The sequence below is a fragment of the Theobroma umbraticum genome, unplaced genomic scaffold (assembly GCF_002168275.2).
Source record: "Theobroma umbraticum cultivar Fairchild unplaced genomic scaffold, ASM216827v3 scaffold_56.0, whole genome shotgun sequence".
Classification (NCBI taxonomy): domain Eukaryota; kingdom Viridiplantae; phylum Streptophyta; class Magnoliopsida; order Malvales; family Malvaceae; genus Theobroma; species Theobroma umbraticum.
The window spans coordinates 9,513,186-9,533,065 of NW_018397256.1; the positions used below are offsets into that span (position 1 = coordinate 9,513,186).

The 19,880-nt window shown below is 35.9% G+C and overlaps 2 protein-coding genes across 7 annotated transcripts; one reads left to right on the forward strand and one right to left on the reverse strand.

The window, feature by feature from the left end:
• Positions 1–3,349: 3,349 nt before the first annotated feature.
• LOC110411150 (Phosphotyrosine protein phosphatases superfamily protein) lies at positions 3,350–6,232 on the forward strand. Of its 2 annotated transcripts, none has more exons than XM_089782541.1 (7): positions 3,350–3,471; positions 3,889–4,115; positions 4,285–4,407; positions 4,649–4,742; positions 4,833–4,915; positions 5,040–5,129; positions 5,546–6,232. In XM_089782541.1, exons 1-7 carry the CDS (start codon positions 3,468–3,470, stop codon positions 5,804–5,806), a joined length of 882 nt encoding a protein of 293 aa, XP_089638667.1. In that variant the 5' UTR covers positions 3,350–3,467; the 3' UTR covers positions 5,807–6,232. The 2 variants fall into 2 exon arrangements, with proteins under 2 accessions (XP_089638667.1, XP_089638668.1); XM_089782542.1 differs by lacking the exon at positions 3,350–3,471 and adding an exon at positions 3,618–3,635.
• A 4,013-nt stretch (positions 6,233–10,245) lies between these two features.
• LOC110411196 (NAC domain-containing protein 75) lies at positions 10,246–16,425 on the reverse strand. 5 transcript variants are annotated; one of them, XM_021421248.1, is made up of 7 exons: positions 16,365–16,425; positions 14,850–15,145; positions 14,408–14,585; positions 13,575–14,140; positions 12,739–13,032; positions 12,015–12,125; positions 10,246–10,943 (listed from the first exon to the last, which is right to left on the reverse strand). In XM_021421248.1, the coding sequence occupies exons 2-7, from the start codon at positions 14,970–14,972 to the stop codon at positions 10,854–10,856; spliced, it is 1,362 nt and encodes a 453-aa protein (XP_021276923.1). In that variant the 5' UTR covers positions 14,973–15,145; positions 16,365–16,425; the 3' UTR covers positions 10,246–10,853. The 5 variants fall into 5 exon arrangements, with proteins under 5 accessions (XP_021276923.1, XP_021276921.1, XP_021276922.1 ...); XM_021421246.2 differs by lacking the exon at positions 16,365–16,425 and adding an exon at positions 15,646–16,197; XM_021421247.2 differs by lacking the exon at positions 16,365–16,425 and adding an exon at positions 15,456–16,197 and having other exon boundaries at positions 14,850–15,098.
• Positions 16,426–19,880: the final 3,455 nt, after the last annotated feature.

Consider the following 19,880-nt stretch of genomic DNA (forward strand, 5'->3'; position numbering starts at 1 on the left):
TACTCTCAAATGGGACTATTGGTGGACGATATTTGCATTTCATTGGGTAAACTAACTGCCAAATAAGTAAGATAAAATGTTAATAGAGGTTAAATAAAGGGTCGTTATCTACCACTAGAATAGAACAATGTAAGGTAGCAATGCATGGGAATGGTGGGACTAGATTTTAGGGGTGGTTGATTTTCCATACTTGGGCCAAAACTAGGATTATAGAAAGGATATTAAGTGAAGCTCACGAATAGATTTTGCAGGACTAAAGAAGTGAAAGAGGATTTTGGATGTGATTAGAAGTTGCCAAACAACAGCAGACAATGGCATAGATTTGGTATAAAGATTCTCAATTCAACCTCCAACCATCAAACTTCACTCCCTTTTCCTTTTATTATTTTCCTTAATGGTGCGTTCCAAATATAACCTTTTATGCAAAGCAAACTAAATGAGGAAACGACCACTGCCTAACTCTGTTTACCAACTTAAAAACAAGTCAAAATGATGCTATTATACGCCTAATTAAGTTATGAACCTGGCTTCCGTTGAAATAGTTCAGAGTATAGACAGCTCTATCGGAAAAGCAGATATAACCAACTTACGAAATCAAAACATCGTTAACTTATCAGCCAATCCTGTCGGCAATTGAATCTCTAAACCTACAAATTTTTGCTCATCATTTATGAGGAACACACCCGACAGAGGTCACCTTCTCTCGTTTGCGCCTTGACGAGTGACGACTAGCTAGGTCACCACTAATCTTTTTTAGGTTTCAGCTAAGGCCTTTCCAGTACTACACACGCGATGTTTCTGTAAGTGGGTTAACGTGCAATGTTCCTTCCCTGTCTGATGGGTGGGAGTGTGGCACATAGTTCATCATACATTAGAAAAAAAAATTGGAGAATTCCATGTGAATGTGAATGAATAAAGCAAAACGCATGCAACTTTAATTTGATTTCCATATTGGATGGCAGCTAGCTTCCATGGCCAGTCGTTCGCGGCATTCACAGAACAAAAAAGGAGAAGATAGACCAAGCAAAAAAGGGGGAGAACCATGGATTCCCCTTTCAACTGTCACATTATTAGTGGCAGTCCTGCTAAGTATTTTGCATGTTAAAGATTAGCCACGGGAAGTTTCAACTCCGTTTACTTTCCTTTTACGGCATGGTTAAGCTGCTACTTCCCACTAGACCAGAAGTGGATGAAGATTCAGTTTTATACTGATACGTCAGTTAATAATAATCATATGAAGAAAAGGAAATTAAACAAAACTATTAATGGCCAAGCTCGGAATGGTTGGAAAAGATTAGAAAGAAAACCCTCCACACCTCCACCCCCACAGCCACCAAAGAGAGAGAAGGCCTAGACATCAGTTAGGTTTTAGCCACCATATCCCTGAAAAGCAGAAGGCAGTGTGTAGTTGCAAGCTTTAAATTCTTTAACAATAACACGAGTAGGTGCATACCGGAAATCCATTGCCAATGCAGTGTTTCCTTTCTTTACTTTTACACCTTATCTCAACACTTCTTTTGCTTTTATATTAAGGATAACCGAGATTTCTGGTTTCTTGATTGTTAAATCTGGTATCATCTATTTGAGTGAAGTGGTAAAGTCCGACATTGTTTTTTCTTGCTAGATCATTTGACTTTGTATCCTTGATGTTTACTGTTATGACGCGTAATTAATGTTCATTTTGCTGATACACATGCATGTTTCCCCTTCTTTCTCTTCGAGGGAATGCTCTTGAATAATGTAGTAGAGGCCAACTTTGGTCCATAATGGGATGAATTTGTAGTAAAACCGAAGGGTAATTTTCATTAGCAGTGAGTACTTACTTGCTGACTGCGTTTATTCCAGAAACAATGGATTTTTGGATTTGTCTTTTCCATGTCCACCCTTTATCAGTTATCACACCCGTGACAAATACAATCCAAAGGTTTCCTTGTCTTATAGCAATCAACCGGTTTAAAGCATCCATGTGTTACGTGAAATCAACACCAACTGGTTTAAACAGCTTCCAACAACTTTCATTTGATTGTGACAATCAACAACCATTGTGTTTTTGTTCTTGAATGTGATGTCCAAGAATCTGCCTGTGTAGAAAATCGGAGTTAGAACTTTCACAACGCATGTCTCGTCTCAAATGAATTGACCCCCTTGTTTTCACTAAGCTGCCAATAACTCTCCAACACATCAATATTCTGACAAAACCTATAGCTGAATTCTCTTCATTTTTCTGCTAAAACAGTTGGGCACCTTATTCTGGGTAATTAACATCTTGCTCAGTCATCTGTCATGCATTTAAGATTTGTACTCTCCAAAAGAGATTCACTATGCAGTATGCGTATCAATGGAGTTATGGAGATGGGTCAACTTTAATCGTTGAAATTAACCAGAGAGTGGAATGCAGCCCAATCCAGAGGGATGGTTATTGCTTATTGGTTAGTTAGTTGGTTGATGTTAAATTCAATAATTTAAAACCAGGAAAAAAGCTGGGATGCTGTAGGCTCAGTTGGATCCTGGTCTGCCAATTAATGGTGAGAGTGCTAAGCATTAAGATCCAACTAAATTCGTACTCATTAATTGGTGGACTTGAATTGTGGCACATGGCTCAATTTCGTGTCTGCCTCAATATATGGTGGAGCATTAAGGAGGCCATGCTACTTCTATCGGGTTATGAATGAGGAATAATTACAAGAAACAGGAAATTGTTTTACGTTTCTGTTTTTTCAAGTAAAAACAAGGTGAATCTCTTTTGTTCTTTTGGCTTTTTATGGATATCAATATTATGACTTCTGTAACGTATTTTTCCTTCAGGAGCTGCAGACAGGGGAAGAAGACTGGATCATTTCACTAGAATCGCATGCACGCATCAGTTTGCATCCATGAATCGAAACAGACCCGAATTGGTCAAATGGGCCACTCCCTACCAAAAATGGACTCCTTCTTATGGCTTGGGCCTTTGGGTTTTTTTCTTCCTTTCCTCGAGAACATTAGAACAAAAATTGACCATCTATGCCATGATATTCTTGAGATGGTGTGGTAGAGGGTAAGAACTCTACTTTAGTAGATTAGCATGAACAGTGGAGGAGCAATTGGGCAAGCAGACCATCGGCTCTTCCAATTATAAAGTCAGCAGTTGGGCTAGGTTAGAAGACAAGTGAGAGAAAGCAACTCTTTCAAATAAAAAACTTGCATCTAACCAATCCAATGCTGTTGGTCCAAAACGTGCCTCGCCCACAATTATTACTTGTCAAATGCTCATGAAGACAGACCAACCTAATCTGAAGAAGGTTCCCTGTCCTCCATTCATCACCCATACTCTTAAAATAAGCTTCTAGTGTGCAAAACAAATACGACTGCCATATAAAGAAAAAAAAACACACCCTGAATTTCATCGATTGAATTGTTAAAGATTGTCTTTACTTAACAAGCATTACTTAATCAACAAGAAATGATCCTTAAGAAAATAGTGTTAGATGGGTAAGTCAAGCTTAAACTTCTACCGATACGTGTATTAATATATATATATATATATATATATTTTTAGGGTAATAGTGTAAATTAAACCAATAGCAAGGGCTTATTAAATTTTTATTATATAATAATAATTCGTTCCTACCTGTATTTCATCGCCATTAGTCGAAGTTAAGTACAGTAATTATTTTCGGATATTTTTTTGTCTTGTTCACAAATCTAATCTTTTTTATTATTCGCATCAAAGTGAAACCCACGCTCTCTTCGTATCTTGTCAAATTCCCTTATAAATCCCTTTTGATTTCTTTTTCCATCGTCTGAATTCCATGCAATTATCTCCCGATTCTTCAAAACTAATTTTCGTTTCGTAAAATTTAATCAATTTGGGGGTTTTATTTTTATTTGTTTTTTTAAAAAATTCAGTTCCGGGTTTTGGTGAGATGAAGATCGAGGAGTTGGACGACGTGGAGAATGATCGGGAAACAGACGGTGTTTACGGTGTGAAGCAGCTTCAGATAGTTCGAGTCGACGATGCGAAGAGAGCTTTAGTCGGAGCGGGTGCTCGGATCCTTTTTTACCCGACCCTTTTATACAATGTCTTCCGCAACAAAATCCAATCTGAATTCAGATGGTGGGACGAAGTTGACCAGGTTTTTCCTTTGATCTTATCCTCAAATTTCCTTTTTTATTACTCATTTTCTTATAATATTTAATCCCATTTCAGTGATTCTCATTTTGATGATCGACTAAAACCTGTGACTTTCTTTGCTCTCTCTGTTTTTGTTGATGATGGGTGTTCTTTTTTCTTTTTGTTTCCAGTTTCTTTTGTTGGGGGCGGTTCCGTTTCCCAAGGATGTTCGGCGGTTGAAGCAGTTGGGCGTTGGTGGGGTCATCACTCTCAACGAGCCTTTTGAAACTCTGGTTTCCACTTCCTTATATCATGTAAGCTTTTCTCTGTTGAATTGGAAAAAACAAGAGTTTCCAAGTTGAGTTATTTACCTTAATTTTTTGATCATATATCTAGAGTAATTATGGAGATTGAAAATGGAAAAGAATTTCTAAAACTTATTTTTTTTATTTGAGGTGAATGGGTATTTCAAATTAGCTTATTTTTCGTTTTCTGAAAGTTTGTGTCTTGCTAGATATTGATGTTTACTTTTCATTGCTTTGTGGTTTTGTGCAGGCTTATGGAATTGATCACTTAGTAATTCCGACGAGAGATTATTTATTTGCTCCTTCAATTTCAGATATCAGCAGAGCTGTGGACTTCATTCATAGTGAGTAGACAATTCTTTCACCTCTCTCTGCTAGTCCCTGTGGCCTATTGGCCGTCTCCCGATTTCTTCTCTTTTCGTTTTTGGCTACAGAGAATGCATCTTGCGGTAGAACTACCTATGTACATTGTAAAGCTGGACGAGGAAGGAGTACCACCATTGTGCTTTGCTATTTGGTATATTTCTTTCTACTGCATAGTGCTTTGTTGACAACTGTTGGATACTAACCTTTGAGGCTAGAAATTCTCCCTGGGGCATTTTGATTTGTATGTGTGATTGAATTTGTTTTGAATTCTGCAGGTAGAGCATAAGCAGATGACACCTGCAGGTGCCCTTGAATATGTTCGATCCAGAAGGCCTCGAGTTTTGCTGGCCCCCACACAATGGAAGGTAAGTTTTATGTTGTTATTACGTGCAGAGCATGTTTATCCCACCTATCCCTCCCCTCCACATGAAGGAGGGAAATGAGGTTGATGACAATAAAGATGGTAGTAAAAGCACTGAGATTTTTATTTCTTTCTTTTTTTGAATTTTCTTATTTTCTCTATGGCTCTGTTATTGGTCAATTTTAGATTGTGCATGAATTGCACTTTTCACTTATTGCAAAAGATAAAAATCCCTATCTCCAATTGCATTTACTGTTTGCTCAGAAAAAGAACGAGATTTTACCTGCATTTTTAAAAGCCTGAGAGTAGTTATATGTTTCCATACGGCATTTTGTACCCAATTTCTTCTAGTCACGAGCATGAATGGTGAACTGTCTCTCCCCTCTTGTTTAGTCCTTGCTTGTCAATGGTTATACGCAGGCAGTTCAGGAATATAGCAGGCATCGACAACCAGCTACTATACACTCTCCTTCAGTGGATGCAGTTATGATTACAAAAGCAGATCTGGAAGGCTATCATAGTACTTTTGATGATATTGCTGGTAAGGAGCTTGTTGTTGTGCCCAGATTGGTGAGAGCCAGGCCCATGATAGCTAGATTGTCGTGCCTTTTTGCATCATTGAAAGTTTCTGGTGTGTCCGGACCCGTGACTGGGAGGCTGCCTGAGGCACGTGCTTGCTGAGTGTGCTACTCCTTCAAAACATTTTGTGGTTGTTGCTTGTACAGAAAAGCAAATAAATATAGATTGTAGGTGTCTGATAAATATCAGCTCCCGTAAGTGTGTACCACAAAACAGAAGGTAAATATAAAGCAAAGAAAGCTAGAAGAGTTCTTCAGTGATATGTATAGCATGGTATCTATCAATTATACAATCAACTCTGCTTTTCTATATATCCATATGTAAATCGTGTGACAGATTTCATTTTTGGAGTGATATGTGGAAAAAGCATATGCTCTGCATGATTTGTGCGCATGGACTAAGAAATGAAGGATTTTAGCAGTTTCCTGTGTCCTGGTGAGTCTGGTGAGAAGCATGCTCCCCTGTTTTTAGGTGGTGCCCATTGCTTTTGTTGTTTAGCTGACGTTCAATGAAAACAACTCTTCATTAGCCGTCTGGTTTCTGGCCTGTAGTTTTTTTTTTTTTTTGAAAAACTCTAGCCTGTAGTTCCTAACAGGTCTGGTGTGGGGTGAGTACTGTTGCATTATACAGTATCTTGCGAGTTGCCTAGCCCTATCTCATTTTGATGTGATGACTAATGAGCAATAGTACAATGGTCTTAACAAATAGCTGAAGCTTCTAGCCTGAAGCTTTTGCCGTATCCACCTATTTCCTGTTTTATAGATAGCTATGGGGCAAGGTCACACACCAATACAATCTGACGACCATTATTTCAAGCGTCAGTTCTTGCCTACTAATGACAAAGAGAAAATCAACTAGAAAGATTGACCTATGCGGTATCTACCAATTTCCTGTTTTATATGATCCGGAACTTGTTCGAAGGGGATTGCACGTTGAACAAGTGTAAAGAGAGAGCAACGTGGGAAGGAAGGAAACTTCATGATGCTTATGCAATGGGAGTATGGTTCTTAGCTAGTGAGGATAAGTTGGTTTGTCACATTATCTTTATTGAGCCATTTCCTAACAAGAAGAATGTGCCACCGGCTATACGGATAGAAAGGACCCAAACAAGTCTTTATTAAAGGAAGCTACTCGCAGCTACACTCCAGAATTGGCAATTCTTCGCTGGCAACCATTCGCCACAAAATGATACCAGCTGCTTCCCCTGTTTCTGCTGATTATTGCTTACAAAACCCATGTTCCTGCTCCTTTTCCAAAAGCCGGTTCGTTATGAGAAAAGGAGTCTGAGATGTTATGCTGTATGTACTTCACTTTCTTTTTCAAAGACTTTCTTGGTGCAAAAACACGATACAAAGTCATTTTGATACTGTTTGAAATTAATGGATTCCTGTTCATGTCTGCATACATTTTCAATGGAGATATAACCGATGCTGGCAAATTTAATTATTGTGTCTATCACAATCTTATCTAACCTTATCTTCATCCCACAATAGTATAATTCAGAGCTTTGTTTTCTTCATCCAAGGAACGTGAAGTTTTAACTGTCTTTCCAAAAACCTCATTCGTGGGTATATCATTTTCATATTATTGTTCGCAGAAAAAGGATATGTATACTTTCGGAAAGAAAATGGCTCAGTTGCCATCCCAATTGTTCCTTTCACCTTTTGTTGCGTCAATCACTTTTCCTTTTATAAATCTGCTAAGCTGTATAGGCAGTAGCATCAGTTACTTGTTACATCACTGACTATAGTGTGTTCGCCTTTGTTTTGGACCATTATTTAATTGTTGGATTATCTGCAACAGGAAACTAACTGTAGTAGGGCCATGTCTTTGATTATATTATTTTATCCATCTATGACATGCTCACCAAACTTTCCTAACCACAACCAATTTAACAGGGGAGAGCCGCCATCTCCCATGGAGGAGTTTTGTACAGCCAAATGGACCATGTCAGAGTACAAAAACAAAAGGTACAAAAAGGAAGGATACTTTAGTGTGAACTTCGCTGTCTTCAAGCAAACAGAGAGATTCACCATCAGAAAACTAACGAGCAGATCACTAATTCTCCAGCACCTCTAAATTCCTGTCCAAGCAAGTGATCAAAATCAGCTAAAACTTTCAAAAGAAGCAATGATTATTACGTTTCAGTACTGTGTTTATCTCTAACGGTCAAAATGTACATAGATGAGAATTCAGTGCCTAAGTGACGGCGAAAATGAATGAATCACTCTCCAATGTATTTCCTAAGAAGGACATAAATTGTCTCAAAAATAAGCTTCTAAGCTGACAGTGAGAAGGGAGGGAGGGAGGGAGGGGTGGGTTACTATTCGTTAAAAAGCACGCATGCTGAGCCTGGCCTTGCGTTGAAGAATCCAAAAAGGTGGGCATTTCATGTGTGATATTCCTTATTGCACTACACAATTCCTCCTGCAAGTTCTTTATGGGACCAAATCTCTGCAAACCCAGAAACCCTAACACTGCTAATACTTCTTTTAAAAGCACCCAAAATCTTCCATAAAGCGAAAGAATTGAATATCACCTTTTTAGGTTGAACAAGACATGTCATTCCTTTTATTTTCATTGCATGTGGAAAGAGACATTTCCTCTTCCCACTCTATTAATTATATCACCCCACCATCTGCTAGGATCTTCTTCTTTTTTGTTATTTTAGCTATATTTTATTACTAACCTCAGATATCTCTACACCACAGTATTTGGATTCTCCCAATCCTTCATCCCTTTTAATTTTTGCATATATATTGTTTTATTTCATCAGTATTTGATTAGCAAAGTTGTATATGGTCAATGTGGTGGTGAGTGTATTTCTATGGAGTATAACTTTCCTGTTACATTAATGAGCTAAACGTTTTCAGAGGTATATTTAGATGCTGGTACAAATTTGATATTTTTCATCTGTGAATTTCTCTGAGATATACATATACACACACACACACACACTGATAAATGGGGAAGCATATATAAAATGCAGTAAGATGCATGGATGTTTGAGAACAATACCATATATACCATAGTACATAGATAAATGTAAAGTATAGTATATAAATGACAAGATAAAAGAATTTTTTCCAATAAGTTATGAGAACGGTCATTTCAAGCTTAAAGGTTATTCTTGTCTGCTCATTCCCTTGTTCCATGCTTTATTCCTTTCAGAAACTACGATGAAGTTGCCTCGCCCCCATCTTGCGTTTAGCTTTATTTCATGCACGTCCCATGAAGGGAAAAGATAACATGCACGTTACTCTTTCTCTCTCTCTCTTTCTCTCTCTCTCTCTCTCTGTGTCTGTCTGTCTATGTAAGGATAGATAAGCTCATCTCTCATCTAAGGTCTATTTAATAGTAAAGAATACAGCAGAAAAAAGCTCGAATCTGAGGGAATAGATATAAAAGCATTAAAGAAGTTTCCCAAGTCACAAAAAACAAAGAGAGACTGACTTTAAAATGTAATTACTATAGAAAGATTCCAAGATTCCAACAAGAAAAAGATTTTAACAAAGCCCACATTCTCTTCTCTCCTCCTTTTGAAGTCCAAAGAACCAAACAAAACTCCTTTACTAAGAGTATGACAACCACTTACAGGGAAATAAAAAATCATGGAGCATGATATGAAGGTTGGTGCATTAAAAAAATGAAAAAACACATGCAAGTAAACTTCCTCGTGGCAATGTCCCATTTGTCACCTCAAAATGACGTGTATGATAGCTACTTTTTTAGAGAGTTGCAATTGTTAACGAGGGCAAAAACCTTCTATGTTTTAGACCTTTAAGAAAACTGTTTGGTGAGTGGATGATGGTGCATTGGAATGTCATTTAGTGAGGTTGTGAGGACCCATCATTTAAGCCAAAAACCAGCTAAAGTACATTTACTTTTCATTAGGGAAACATCAGTACCAATGCAAGCTCCAAAGGAGCTCTCATTTTAAGCCCCCAAAACGTCTCCCCCATTTGTCACTAAAGGTAAACAAAGGATGAAAAAGGATACTCAACACGCAAAATAAATATTGAAAAGAATACTTGACCTGATAAATCAATTGTACCAACTTTCCTCATGCATCATTAGCCATATAGGAGTTGTTTTTGACATTGATTTGGCGAGCATATAGAGTTCATCATAATGGTAGCACTGCTGTCGCCTTAGGTGCTTATGTTGTAGGGACAAAGCAAAGGAAGGAAACTAATTTTACTTCAAAGATGGGATTTGACTATGGAAAATATATAGATGATCATGATCTAGAATTCCTAATTATTGAAGGACTAACTCTTCTCCCTTTGGGGTATATGCAGATATATGGCCTGCCGACAAGTCATGATCCCTAGCTACTCGAGATTAGAAATGTGGATTAGGCAAATAAGTAAGCTTTAGCCTTAAAAACATATATATATTGCATACAGATTATACACTTTTAGAACCATGATATAAAATTCTTGTTCATTCAAATAATATGACAATTGGAGAACCTAAACCTGCTTTATGAAACTGTCTGCAAATATCAAAAGAAGTGGAAAAAAAGAGGCACACCGGTGTAATAAACAATTCTTTAACCAATATTTTCATTTCTATATAAAGGGAAATCGTGAATCCCCTATATGAATATTTTACTAGATAAAGTGACTAACAACAACACAATTAACAAAGTATTTGTTGCAATTTGCACAAACTCTTTGGTATTTTTCTTTGAAAAGAAGAAGAAAAGAAAATTATACAAGAGTCTTGAAATAATAAAATAATAAGAATAGCCATAAAGATGATATCGTAATCATAATGGTGATGATTTTCATGCAGGAGGGATTTGCTTTGGGTCTTTGGTTCTCCTTCTATTTTGTCAGTAGAGAGCAGCCTTTTCCTGGTTTTCTTTTCTTTGTTTTTCTTTCTTTCTTCTTTTTCCTTTTGTTCTTTCTCTTTCTTTCCAACATGGACTGTTGTACAGTTAGTTCAGTTGGGGACTTGAGACTTTGAGAGTCATATATATCAGGTCCCCCATTAGGAAAGAAAGAAAAAGAGCAAACTATAGATGGTTGGTTTCTTGGCCTCTCCTTGAAAAGAACTTCACCGAGGCTTAGCTTCAAGTACTAATAACGATGATAATAATGATGTCTGTAAGGTTTCGTTGGTTTGTCTATAATATTTGCTCCTACCCATGATGATCCTGGTTGTCAGGGTCAGGCCAGAAGGAGGAGTACTTCAACCATTCAGCCTCCTGTGGGTTGGTGATGGATGACTCCTGCGAGTGAAAAGCCATAAATAAAGTAAAAACAAAACCAAACCAAACTTAGGTTAGGGTTTTAACCACAAAATTTTCACCCAAAAACAACAAATGAAGAAGCTGCCTTTTTTTGTCCTCTCCCTCTCCCCCAATCCAATTGTTTGTTGCTGTATCTATCTTATGAGGCCACACATGATAAAAAAAGATTTCATGTTGCTATCATGCACCTTCTTCCCTCTTCCATATCCCCTTTCTGAACCCAACCAAAAGAATGTTAATAGCTGTTTTAATTATCTTTGCTTTTTAGCTATTTATTCTCTTTTCCTTTTTCTTTTTTTTTTTTTTGCCTGCTGCTTTCAGTCACAAAGGGGCTAGCTAATTTTCAAGAATACACAGCTCTTGTTAGCAAAATATTCAAAGAAAAACCAAAGGAGGTGTAGGGAAAGTATTATAGGCTTTAGTTTTCCACTACCTTTTTCGTCCAAAAGAGAAATATAAAAGAAGATTCTATTTCATTTCCGGATTTGATTTAATTTGAAGGTTATATATACATATATAATATATGGCTGGTTTCACATTCTGCTATAAGATACATTTTTGGAATTTCTGATTTTTGTTTATATGTTAAAAACCACATCAAAGGTGCCACATTAATTCCTACTGCGTCTAAAGGGAGCGGTAAAGGAAGGAAGAGGTTCTTCATGTCAAAAAGCAGCTTATGCTTATTTTTCTATGAAGAAAAAGCTCTACACTCTCTTTAACAGCGTTTTCTTGTAGCGATAATAGCTACGTGCATTTCTTTACAGGATGCTGAATGCCATACTTAGCTCTGATCAACACATGAAAAACGAAAAAAGAAAAATAAAATAAAAGAGATAAAGGGAAAAAGAAAAGGATTCTGGTTTCTCTCTTTATTTTTTTTATTATTACTAAAGAATTTGATACTATATATTTTTTCACTTCTTTTTATCTTTTTTTTTTTTTTAAATATCCTAGCCTTTACTTTTTCTTTCTTTCTTTCTTCTCTTGCTTAGTTGTATTATGACACACAAGGGTCATGGATTTCAGGGTCAAAAAGTTAATACTCACTTCTTTGATATCAGTTGAAGTGCAACCCATTATGAGTTCCTCCAAACCTGTTGCAGACCTTCCTCCCAGTTTATGATGCTGCTGCTGTTGTTGCTGTTGATGCTGTTGCTGCTGCATTTATTCAACAAAAATATAATAAACCAATATTACCTCTTCAACAAGTATTAAAAAGTGAAAAGGCAGTTCATTGTTCCCAACTTAGCTGACACTAAAAGTAGCATGACAAGACTGAGTCTGCCACATCTATATACCCCAAAATCAGACCCAGTTTCATGAACGAGCTGCACCCCATCAATTCTTTTTTAATTAAGGTCCTACTTAATTTTAAACATTCTTGATTGAGTTAACCATAAAAACATAAACAAGAAAACCCTTCAAAAAGTAGGAAAAAAAAGGGCCTCAGCTTAATAAGTATACTTAATATATAAATGTGGCATGCATGTGTAAAACACTGTGTCATTTTGTTCCCGCTGGGTACATAGAAATTATATCAGAAAAATGAATAAAAAAGAAATCCCACTTAAAAAACTGTGGTTTCGAGAGAAAGTTATTAATTACACTGAAAACTTCATTGATAGTTAACTTATGAAAAGCAGTTGTACTATCTCCTGATATTGTATACATAAATACCTTGTTCACACACAATTGTGACTGGTTTTAAACTTGGAGAATTACTGTATATGGAGAATAAAAGGAGCTTTATTTGATTGATAATGATGATTACCTGGAAACTTTCATTTTGAAGCATTATTCTGGAGACATGGAAGGAGTCCTCATCAAGAATGATGGAGGTGTGATGGAGGGGAGGTGGAGAGATGATGGTGGAGATAGGATGTGAAGGCCTGCTGATGTGGAAGGCCGTAGTAGCAAGCTGATGATGTGTGTGATGGTGTTGTTGTTGCTGCTGCTGATGCTGATGATCATGGGCCATATGATGTGGCCGCGGATGCTCGCGTATCTCCTCGCACGTGCCTTGAGTTGGGGCTTCCCTTGCCGCTGAAGCTTCCCCTATCCCCACCTGCAATGGACACCCCCAAAAACCAGTTTGCTAGCTAGTCCGTTTTCAAACACAACATTTTCCATCGCTTTAATTCCTTTTATTTTTTTCTTAGTTTTACTCTCGGTTTCAGTATTGGTCCTATTGGTGGGTAAACAAAGCTTAGGTAGCTCACAAAGATAATCAAGTCAGGTCCATTGATTTTTAATGCCGTATATGCAAGCAACGACTAAGACAAAAGCAACCCTAAAACTTTATGATCTCTTCGCTTTACTTTTATTTTATGTACGATAAGATACACTGACCACTTTGATGTTAAAACTTGTTGCGTATTTATGCTTGTCGAGTAACAACATGCTACCTAGTACAAATTAAAAATGCATTTTTTTTTTTGTATATCAAATTAATTTCTTTGTATTTAGGGCTAGGTGAGCTTACGTCAATGTCATTTTATGGTTTTATTTCGTGGTCGTTGATTAATGTTAAAAGTTGAGAAGGAAAAATTTTTTGAAGTTGTAAGAGGGAGAAATTAAACACATTTGCATGAATGAACAAAACTGTACCTCGTCGAAGCTTTTCCTAAATGGGGTGAAACTGAAATGATCAGATTTTAACTGTTGGATATCCATGGCGCCGGCATAACTTGATAAAGCAGCAGCAACCCCAGCTCCAGAAACTTCATCTCTATGAAGGATTACTTCCTTTGAAGAACAACTTCCACTGCCACTATCTCTTCTGCTATTCGGGTCATTGCTTCCTTCAACAGTTGTTGCACTTCGATCAGACCAGTTGCACTGTCTCGGTTGAGTCTGATAAAATATCTTGGACACTACAAGCTCTCCTTCTTTCTCTTCCTCGTGCTGACCAAGATGATATTGGTGCATCACCCAATTGGTTTTCTCGGGTTTTCGATTCTTGCCAAAATTTGTATAGAGAACTAGGATTTTCTTGCACCCTTTCTGTTTGCCATTGACCATGACTGGCCTTGTCTTACCGGTTTTGTGCCATCTTGTTTCTCCACCTTGTAAGTCACATTCGGTTTGAATTTTCCTTCTCTTTCTTGTTCCAGTCGTGTAGGCCTTTGATGGTCTGTGGAAGAAATGCCTGCTCAAGCCATCTCTGGTTACTCCTGCAAGAAATGTAGTAAAACATTGGCAAAATCAAAATTAGGTTGACGTAGGTGCAACAACTATAAGACAATGGCAATAATCTTGAAAGTCATAACCGAAAATTTTCAGCAGCAAGGGAAAAGCTATAAACAACCCCCCCAGGGAAAAAATGAGGTTGCAGCTTTATTTGAGACAACATAGTAAGACCTAACAGCATTGAATAATGAGGGAAGCAATCACACGAGAGAGAGAGAGAGGATGATACATAATTTATATTTTCCTATTACCTGGGAGTTTCTCAGGATGGGTATAACAAATCCCATCTTCTCCTTCGATAGTAGGAATGAACTCATCTATCAAAGGGTGAGACTTCATGTCTTTAGCTTCTACTTTTGCTTCAAGGTGTTCTATCAGTTCTTGGTCCGTCGGATCAAATTTCACTCCAGCTGGTAGACCTAACCAGTCCTGCAAATTTTCGTTATTCAGAAATTAGAATCAAGTTTAAACTAAAGCGAAAAGAAAAGAACAAACAAAATAAAGAGAAAAAGAAGAAAGCTTTAATCAAAATTTTTGAATGTAGTTTTTATTAAAGAAACAACATGACTATCAAAATTAACTTAACACCCTGAGAAAAAAACAGCAAGCAAGCATAATTCTCAGATTTTCCATGATTCTTCTTTTGTCAAAATCTTGCTGTTGAAGCCAAGAATATTATGAGACTACCCGTACCGGCTTTCCTTCAAGCTTGTGTCCGCAACCAGGGCACTGCTTGGATCCACACAGCTGATGCTCTTCAAGCTTCGCATCGATGAGATCAGAGCTGCTGACAGAGCCCAGATTATTCTTATTCATTGCTTCGTTTCCCTTTTTCTTTTTTGTTGTGGCAGATGCTATCTTCTTTCTCTCAAACTCTTAAAATCTTCTATGCAATAACCAACTTTATATAGCAGCCAACTACTCATATCCCAGTTAGCTTCTCTATATAACAGAAACCATAGCCCGTTTGAGATCTGATAATCCTTAAACTAGAAAAAAGGCAGAAAATAAACTGATGGGTTTGATAATAAAAAAAATAGTCCGTAAATGAAAATCAAAATGAAGAAAATGATTGAAACTATGTGATTGCAGTAACTTTAAACCTTATTTATCCATACCAAAAGAACACATCAAAGGTAGGGAGAAGAACATATCAAAAGCTCTAAATTAACTCAGAAAACAGGAATATAATTCAAGAACCCCAAAAGAAAAAAGCTTGTGGATTTTAAAATCTATATACATATATATAAATACACATGTTTTTCAACAAAAGGTTTCATCTTTGCAGGAGACGATTACCTCAACCAATCCAAAAACAAGAATTTTATGCCAGACCCAGGTAAGAAATATGTTTTATTCACCCACAAGGAAGAAGTGGTTAACAAGAGAGAAGAGAGAAGGGAGAGGAAGGGAAGAAGAGAAGAAGGAGAGGGTAGTGAGAGAGAGAGAGGAAAAGAGGAAACTGTCACAGTGGGATTGAGCTATAAACCTGCTTTAACCATTTGGAAAACACCAGAATTCCCTCTCTTAGCTACTTTAACTGAAGCCCAAGTGAGAAAAAGGAAAAGTTGCCCTTCCTAACCCACACACCACCTTTAAGCCTTTGCTAATTTAAGTAGCGCATGTAGCCAGGCGGTTTGAGAGAGAGAACAAAGATAGAAAGGAGAAAAAAAATACCCAGTTAGCTGTTTTTTTTTTTTTTTCTCCTTTCTTTCTTCTCTAAAGCTTAAGGCCTCCCACACCTTTGTTTTGGAGAGGTCTTGACTACTAAAGCAAAAGGGGAGAAACGGCCTTCACAGCTGTTACTTGAGGCACACATTCAAAAGCATGGCAACCCTATCTGTATTATACTTAAATATATAGTTTTTTTTTCTTAAAAAGATTAACCCCAGAAAAATGAGCTTTTTTTATACAGTATTAGATTAGATAATTAAAGAGTGAAATAAAGAATAAAATAAAAATAAAAATCAAACTTGAAGTTCTACGTGGCAGTGAAAAACCTTTGAGTAATCAAGACGATAGCTGGGAAAATTACAGTTTGTTTGATTAGTTTTCCCATATTTATATACAACAGATTAGAGTTTAGACCCTAGCAGGGAAAAAAGGGCAATTTTATTTCCTTTTAGAGGGAGAGAAAGATGGAGAGATTGTGGAAAAAGAAATAGAATTAGAGAAAGAAAGAGGAAAAAAAGATGACAAAGAACTCACATGGGCTTTGAGATGGAGTGCTGATCATGATTCTTTTGCCATGAATGTTGCAGAGAGAGATGGAAAGAGAAAGAGAAGAATTACGGGTTGCTTGATATACAAGGCAAATGAGCAGTGTACTCGATGGACCACCACCACCCCCTTCTAATTAAAACTATACAAAATCATATAAAATTATTTATTTATATATATATATATATATACAGATAAAAAAAATCTGTACGAAATCTTCCAGTAGAAGCACTTTGTTAAAATTTTTACTCATCTGGAAATAGATACAGTATTTAAATACCATATGAGTAATAATAATAATAATAATAATAATAATAATAATAATAATACAGTAGTCCTATTAAGCTTTTCTTTTGGCTTGTCTTTTGCTCTTGTTTTCATTTCAATATGTTTTCATGGGAGAGGGAAAATCTATAGTATATGCCACTGATACAATAATATAGTCCACATAAAGGAAACACTTGGAAGAAGACCCGCAATTACGTGGGCCCAAAATGGAAATCTTTTTGTTCCAAAAGTATATTGATCAGATGATGGTTAGGCTTCACGTTTATAACATTCTTTTTGGGGTTAGTCAAGAGTGAATGATGAAGGGACCAGCATTATGTTTGCAGAACAGATAGATGGCTATGATTGCCTCTTTGTCTGATATTTTGTTTTCTCTCCATGAGTTGAATGAATTATGTAATTTCATTGGACAGGGAAGAATATATCCGGGAAGGGGGATTTTCTTTTCGTCTTTTTTTTTTTTGGGTGAAAAAAATCAGAAAATAAATAAAAAAAAAAGAATGAAAAAACTGTGGGCCAAATACAATTCAAGTTGTGAGCAACCTTTGATTAGGTTTCTCTTTTTGTCCCAAAGGGAATGAGAGAATCAGATTGCTCTCAGATTATCCAATAAGTTGACTTTTGACTAATCAGGGCAAAAGGGACCAACAAATCTTAAGAGCACTGTTTTTGTGCCCTTTGATTCTCCTCATCTGCCACAAATATATATATACACACACACACATATATATATATATATAATCAATCTTTTTTTTTTCTTTAGCCTTACAAGAAAGTGGCTATTAATTTCCTTCTTATAAAGAAGAAATAAAAATGTATAGCTAGGAATTAATTGCAATGGACATGAAAATATTCCAAGAATTATGTCTGGGTGCATTTGGGAGCATCTTCTTAGTAGAAAAAACTTATATAATTCATGTATGAGAATATCTCTTACAGGAGAATAATGGCCCTTACATAACATTATTTGAGGAATTTGATAACATTATTTGAGGAATTTGAAGTCAACAAGGACTTTTTATGTGAAGAAACATATTCCACCAACAATTAATTTAAGTGATACTGATACAAAATTATATATATATAAAGTTAATTTTCTGTGCATTTTTTGATTAATTAGAAGAGCTGGATTTAACTTAGACTGTTTGATACACTAGCATTCACTAAAAAAGAAAGGTTAAAGCGGAAGCCTTAAAGAGGTTTAATATAAGAAATGAGGCAGAAGGCTACATTGTACGGTCAGTAATCAACTATGGTGCATTAAGATGATAATGCTTAGTTAATTAATTAAGGTTGACATTCCTATGCCCCCACTCTCTATTTTTTTTCTTTGGCATTCTGTACTAAAAAGATCTCTCACTACCAAAATGGACTTTGCTTTGCAATTATAAACTGCTCTGTGTAAACAAGCATTCTCAAAACTAGCAGTGTGTTAAGCATATAGATGGATAAAGCCAGAATCTTTCTAAAGCCTAATCACTTGCCAATATTTATATTTGTGTCCCACAAATATGGGTAGAGTCCTTTTGAAGTTGTGAAATGAGAAAGACTTCATATATATTTGGTCATGCAATTTTTTTTAAAGGAAAAGATTTGAACTCATACTCTTTAAGTAAAAAGATCATACACTAATTAATAAATCAAATATTTGAATGTTCAGTCATACAACTCCTATTGCTACTTTGATGATGTAAATTGCCATTATGTAACTTAAACCAATGGTGCTATTATCTAAATAGAAATTAGTTAATTTGATATTATATCAAGTTGATTCTTTTTAATCCACTGATTCCGGTATAGAGTGATTAAATCATTGTATTAACAAAGTGTCAGAAACTTTTATCACCAAAATGAAATGATTTGTAAAATTAACTATAGTCAATATTACTCTTCATTATGCAAATAAAAAACTTTCTTCCTCAGAAAATTGTAGTTATTTTATACATTAAGGTTTTTTTATTCTTTTTAATCTGGAACAACTCTCAGGGCACTTTATACATTAAGTTTTTTAACTTTTCATAATAATATTTATTGTATCAAATTTAAAAAAAAAGTACATTCTTTCATTGTAACTTTAATAGATTTAGTTTCATTAATTTTCTCTATCAAAGTTTTTTTACTAGAAGTTAGTTTATATATTAATAGAGATATTTTTATAGTTGTTAATTTAATAATTTAGTTACACCTTATGAAATAAATAAAACATTTACTAATATTTTACAAATTTTTATCTTTAAACAAAATTAAAATATTAGCTTTTCTAGCTATTACAATATGATAATTTTGGTACTCCAAACAAATAATATATGATTTTTTTTCAGCAATACCAAATATAGTTATTTTTAAATGTTAATAATTAATTATTGATAATCAAATACGATGATTCAAAATTACGGTGATAAGATCATTGTAATAGTAATAATAAAATAAAATCAGTGTAATGATTGGATTACGGTGACATGTTGGATATGATATCAAACTTATTTAAGTGATTGGTTTTCTCTTTTCTTGACCAAAGGGCAACTACAAAATAAAGGTCCTTCGTTCAGACAACAAAGGCATGCATCGCTGCCTTTGGGGACTTGGTTCAGACGCGTGAGATAAGCTTCTTTGGAGAATGAAAGGCACAAAAAATGTTTTGGGTTTGGACCCAAATAATTGCTAATTTGCTTATATACACTGTGCAGCACAATTTGCCCACCAATGCCAGCCTCCACTCTCTACAAAGATTGCAACCAATGGACTGAGTGCGTACCTGGTTAACAGAAATGTTTCACCAAATATTGTTAATTCATGTGCAAAATGATCTTAATATCTAAGTGGCAAAGAAAGAAAAGAGAAGAGAAGGACACATTGGAGAAGATCAGATGTGAAGCAATTCAAGAAGACCAAGCCACGAGGTCAGGGGGGACAAAGAAAAGAAGGTAAATAAGGTTTAACCTAAAGGAGAAGATAAAGAAAAGACAGAAGGATATAAGCTGCTGACCAACTTAATTTGATTGAGAAGGATGGTACTGTCACAGAGAGTGTTCACCAATTTCTGTTCATTAAATCATAAGAAAGGTTTCGCCATTTGAGCTGGGGTTGTGCTCCTAATGTAAAGATGTTAGGTTTATCTAATTTTGGCCCCTTGCTTTTGTTCCACTCCATCTTTTTTGTTTTGACTTTTGACCTTATACACTTTTCCATGTTATTTCTTCACAAATTCACCCCCAC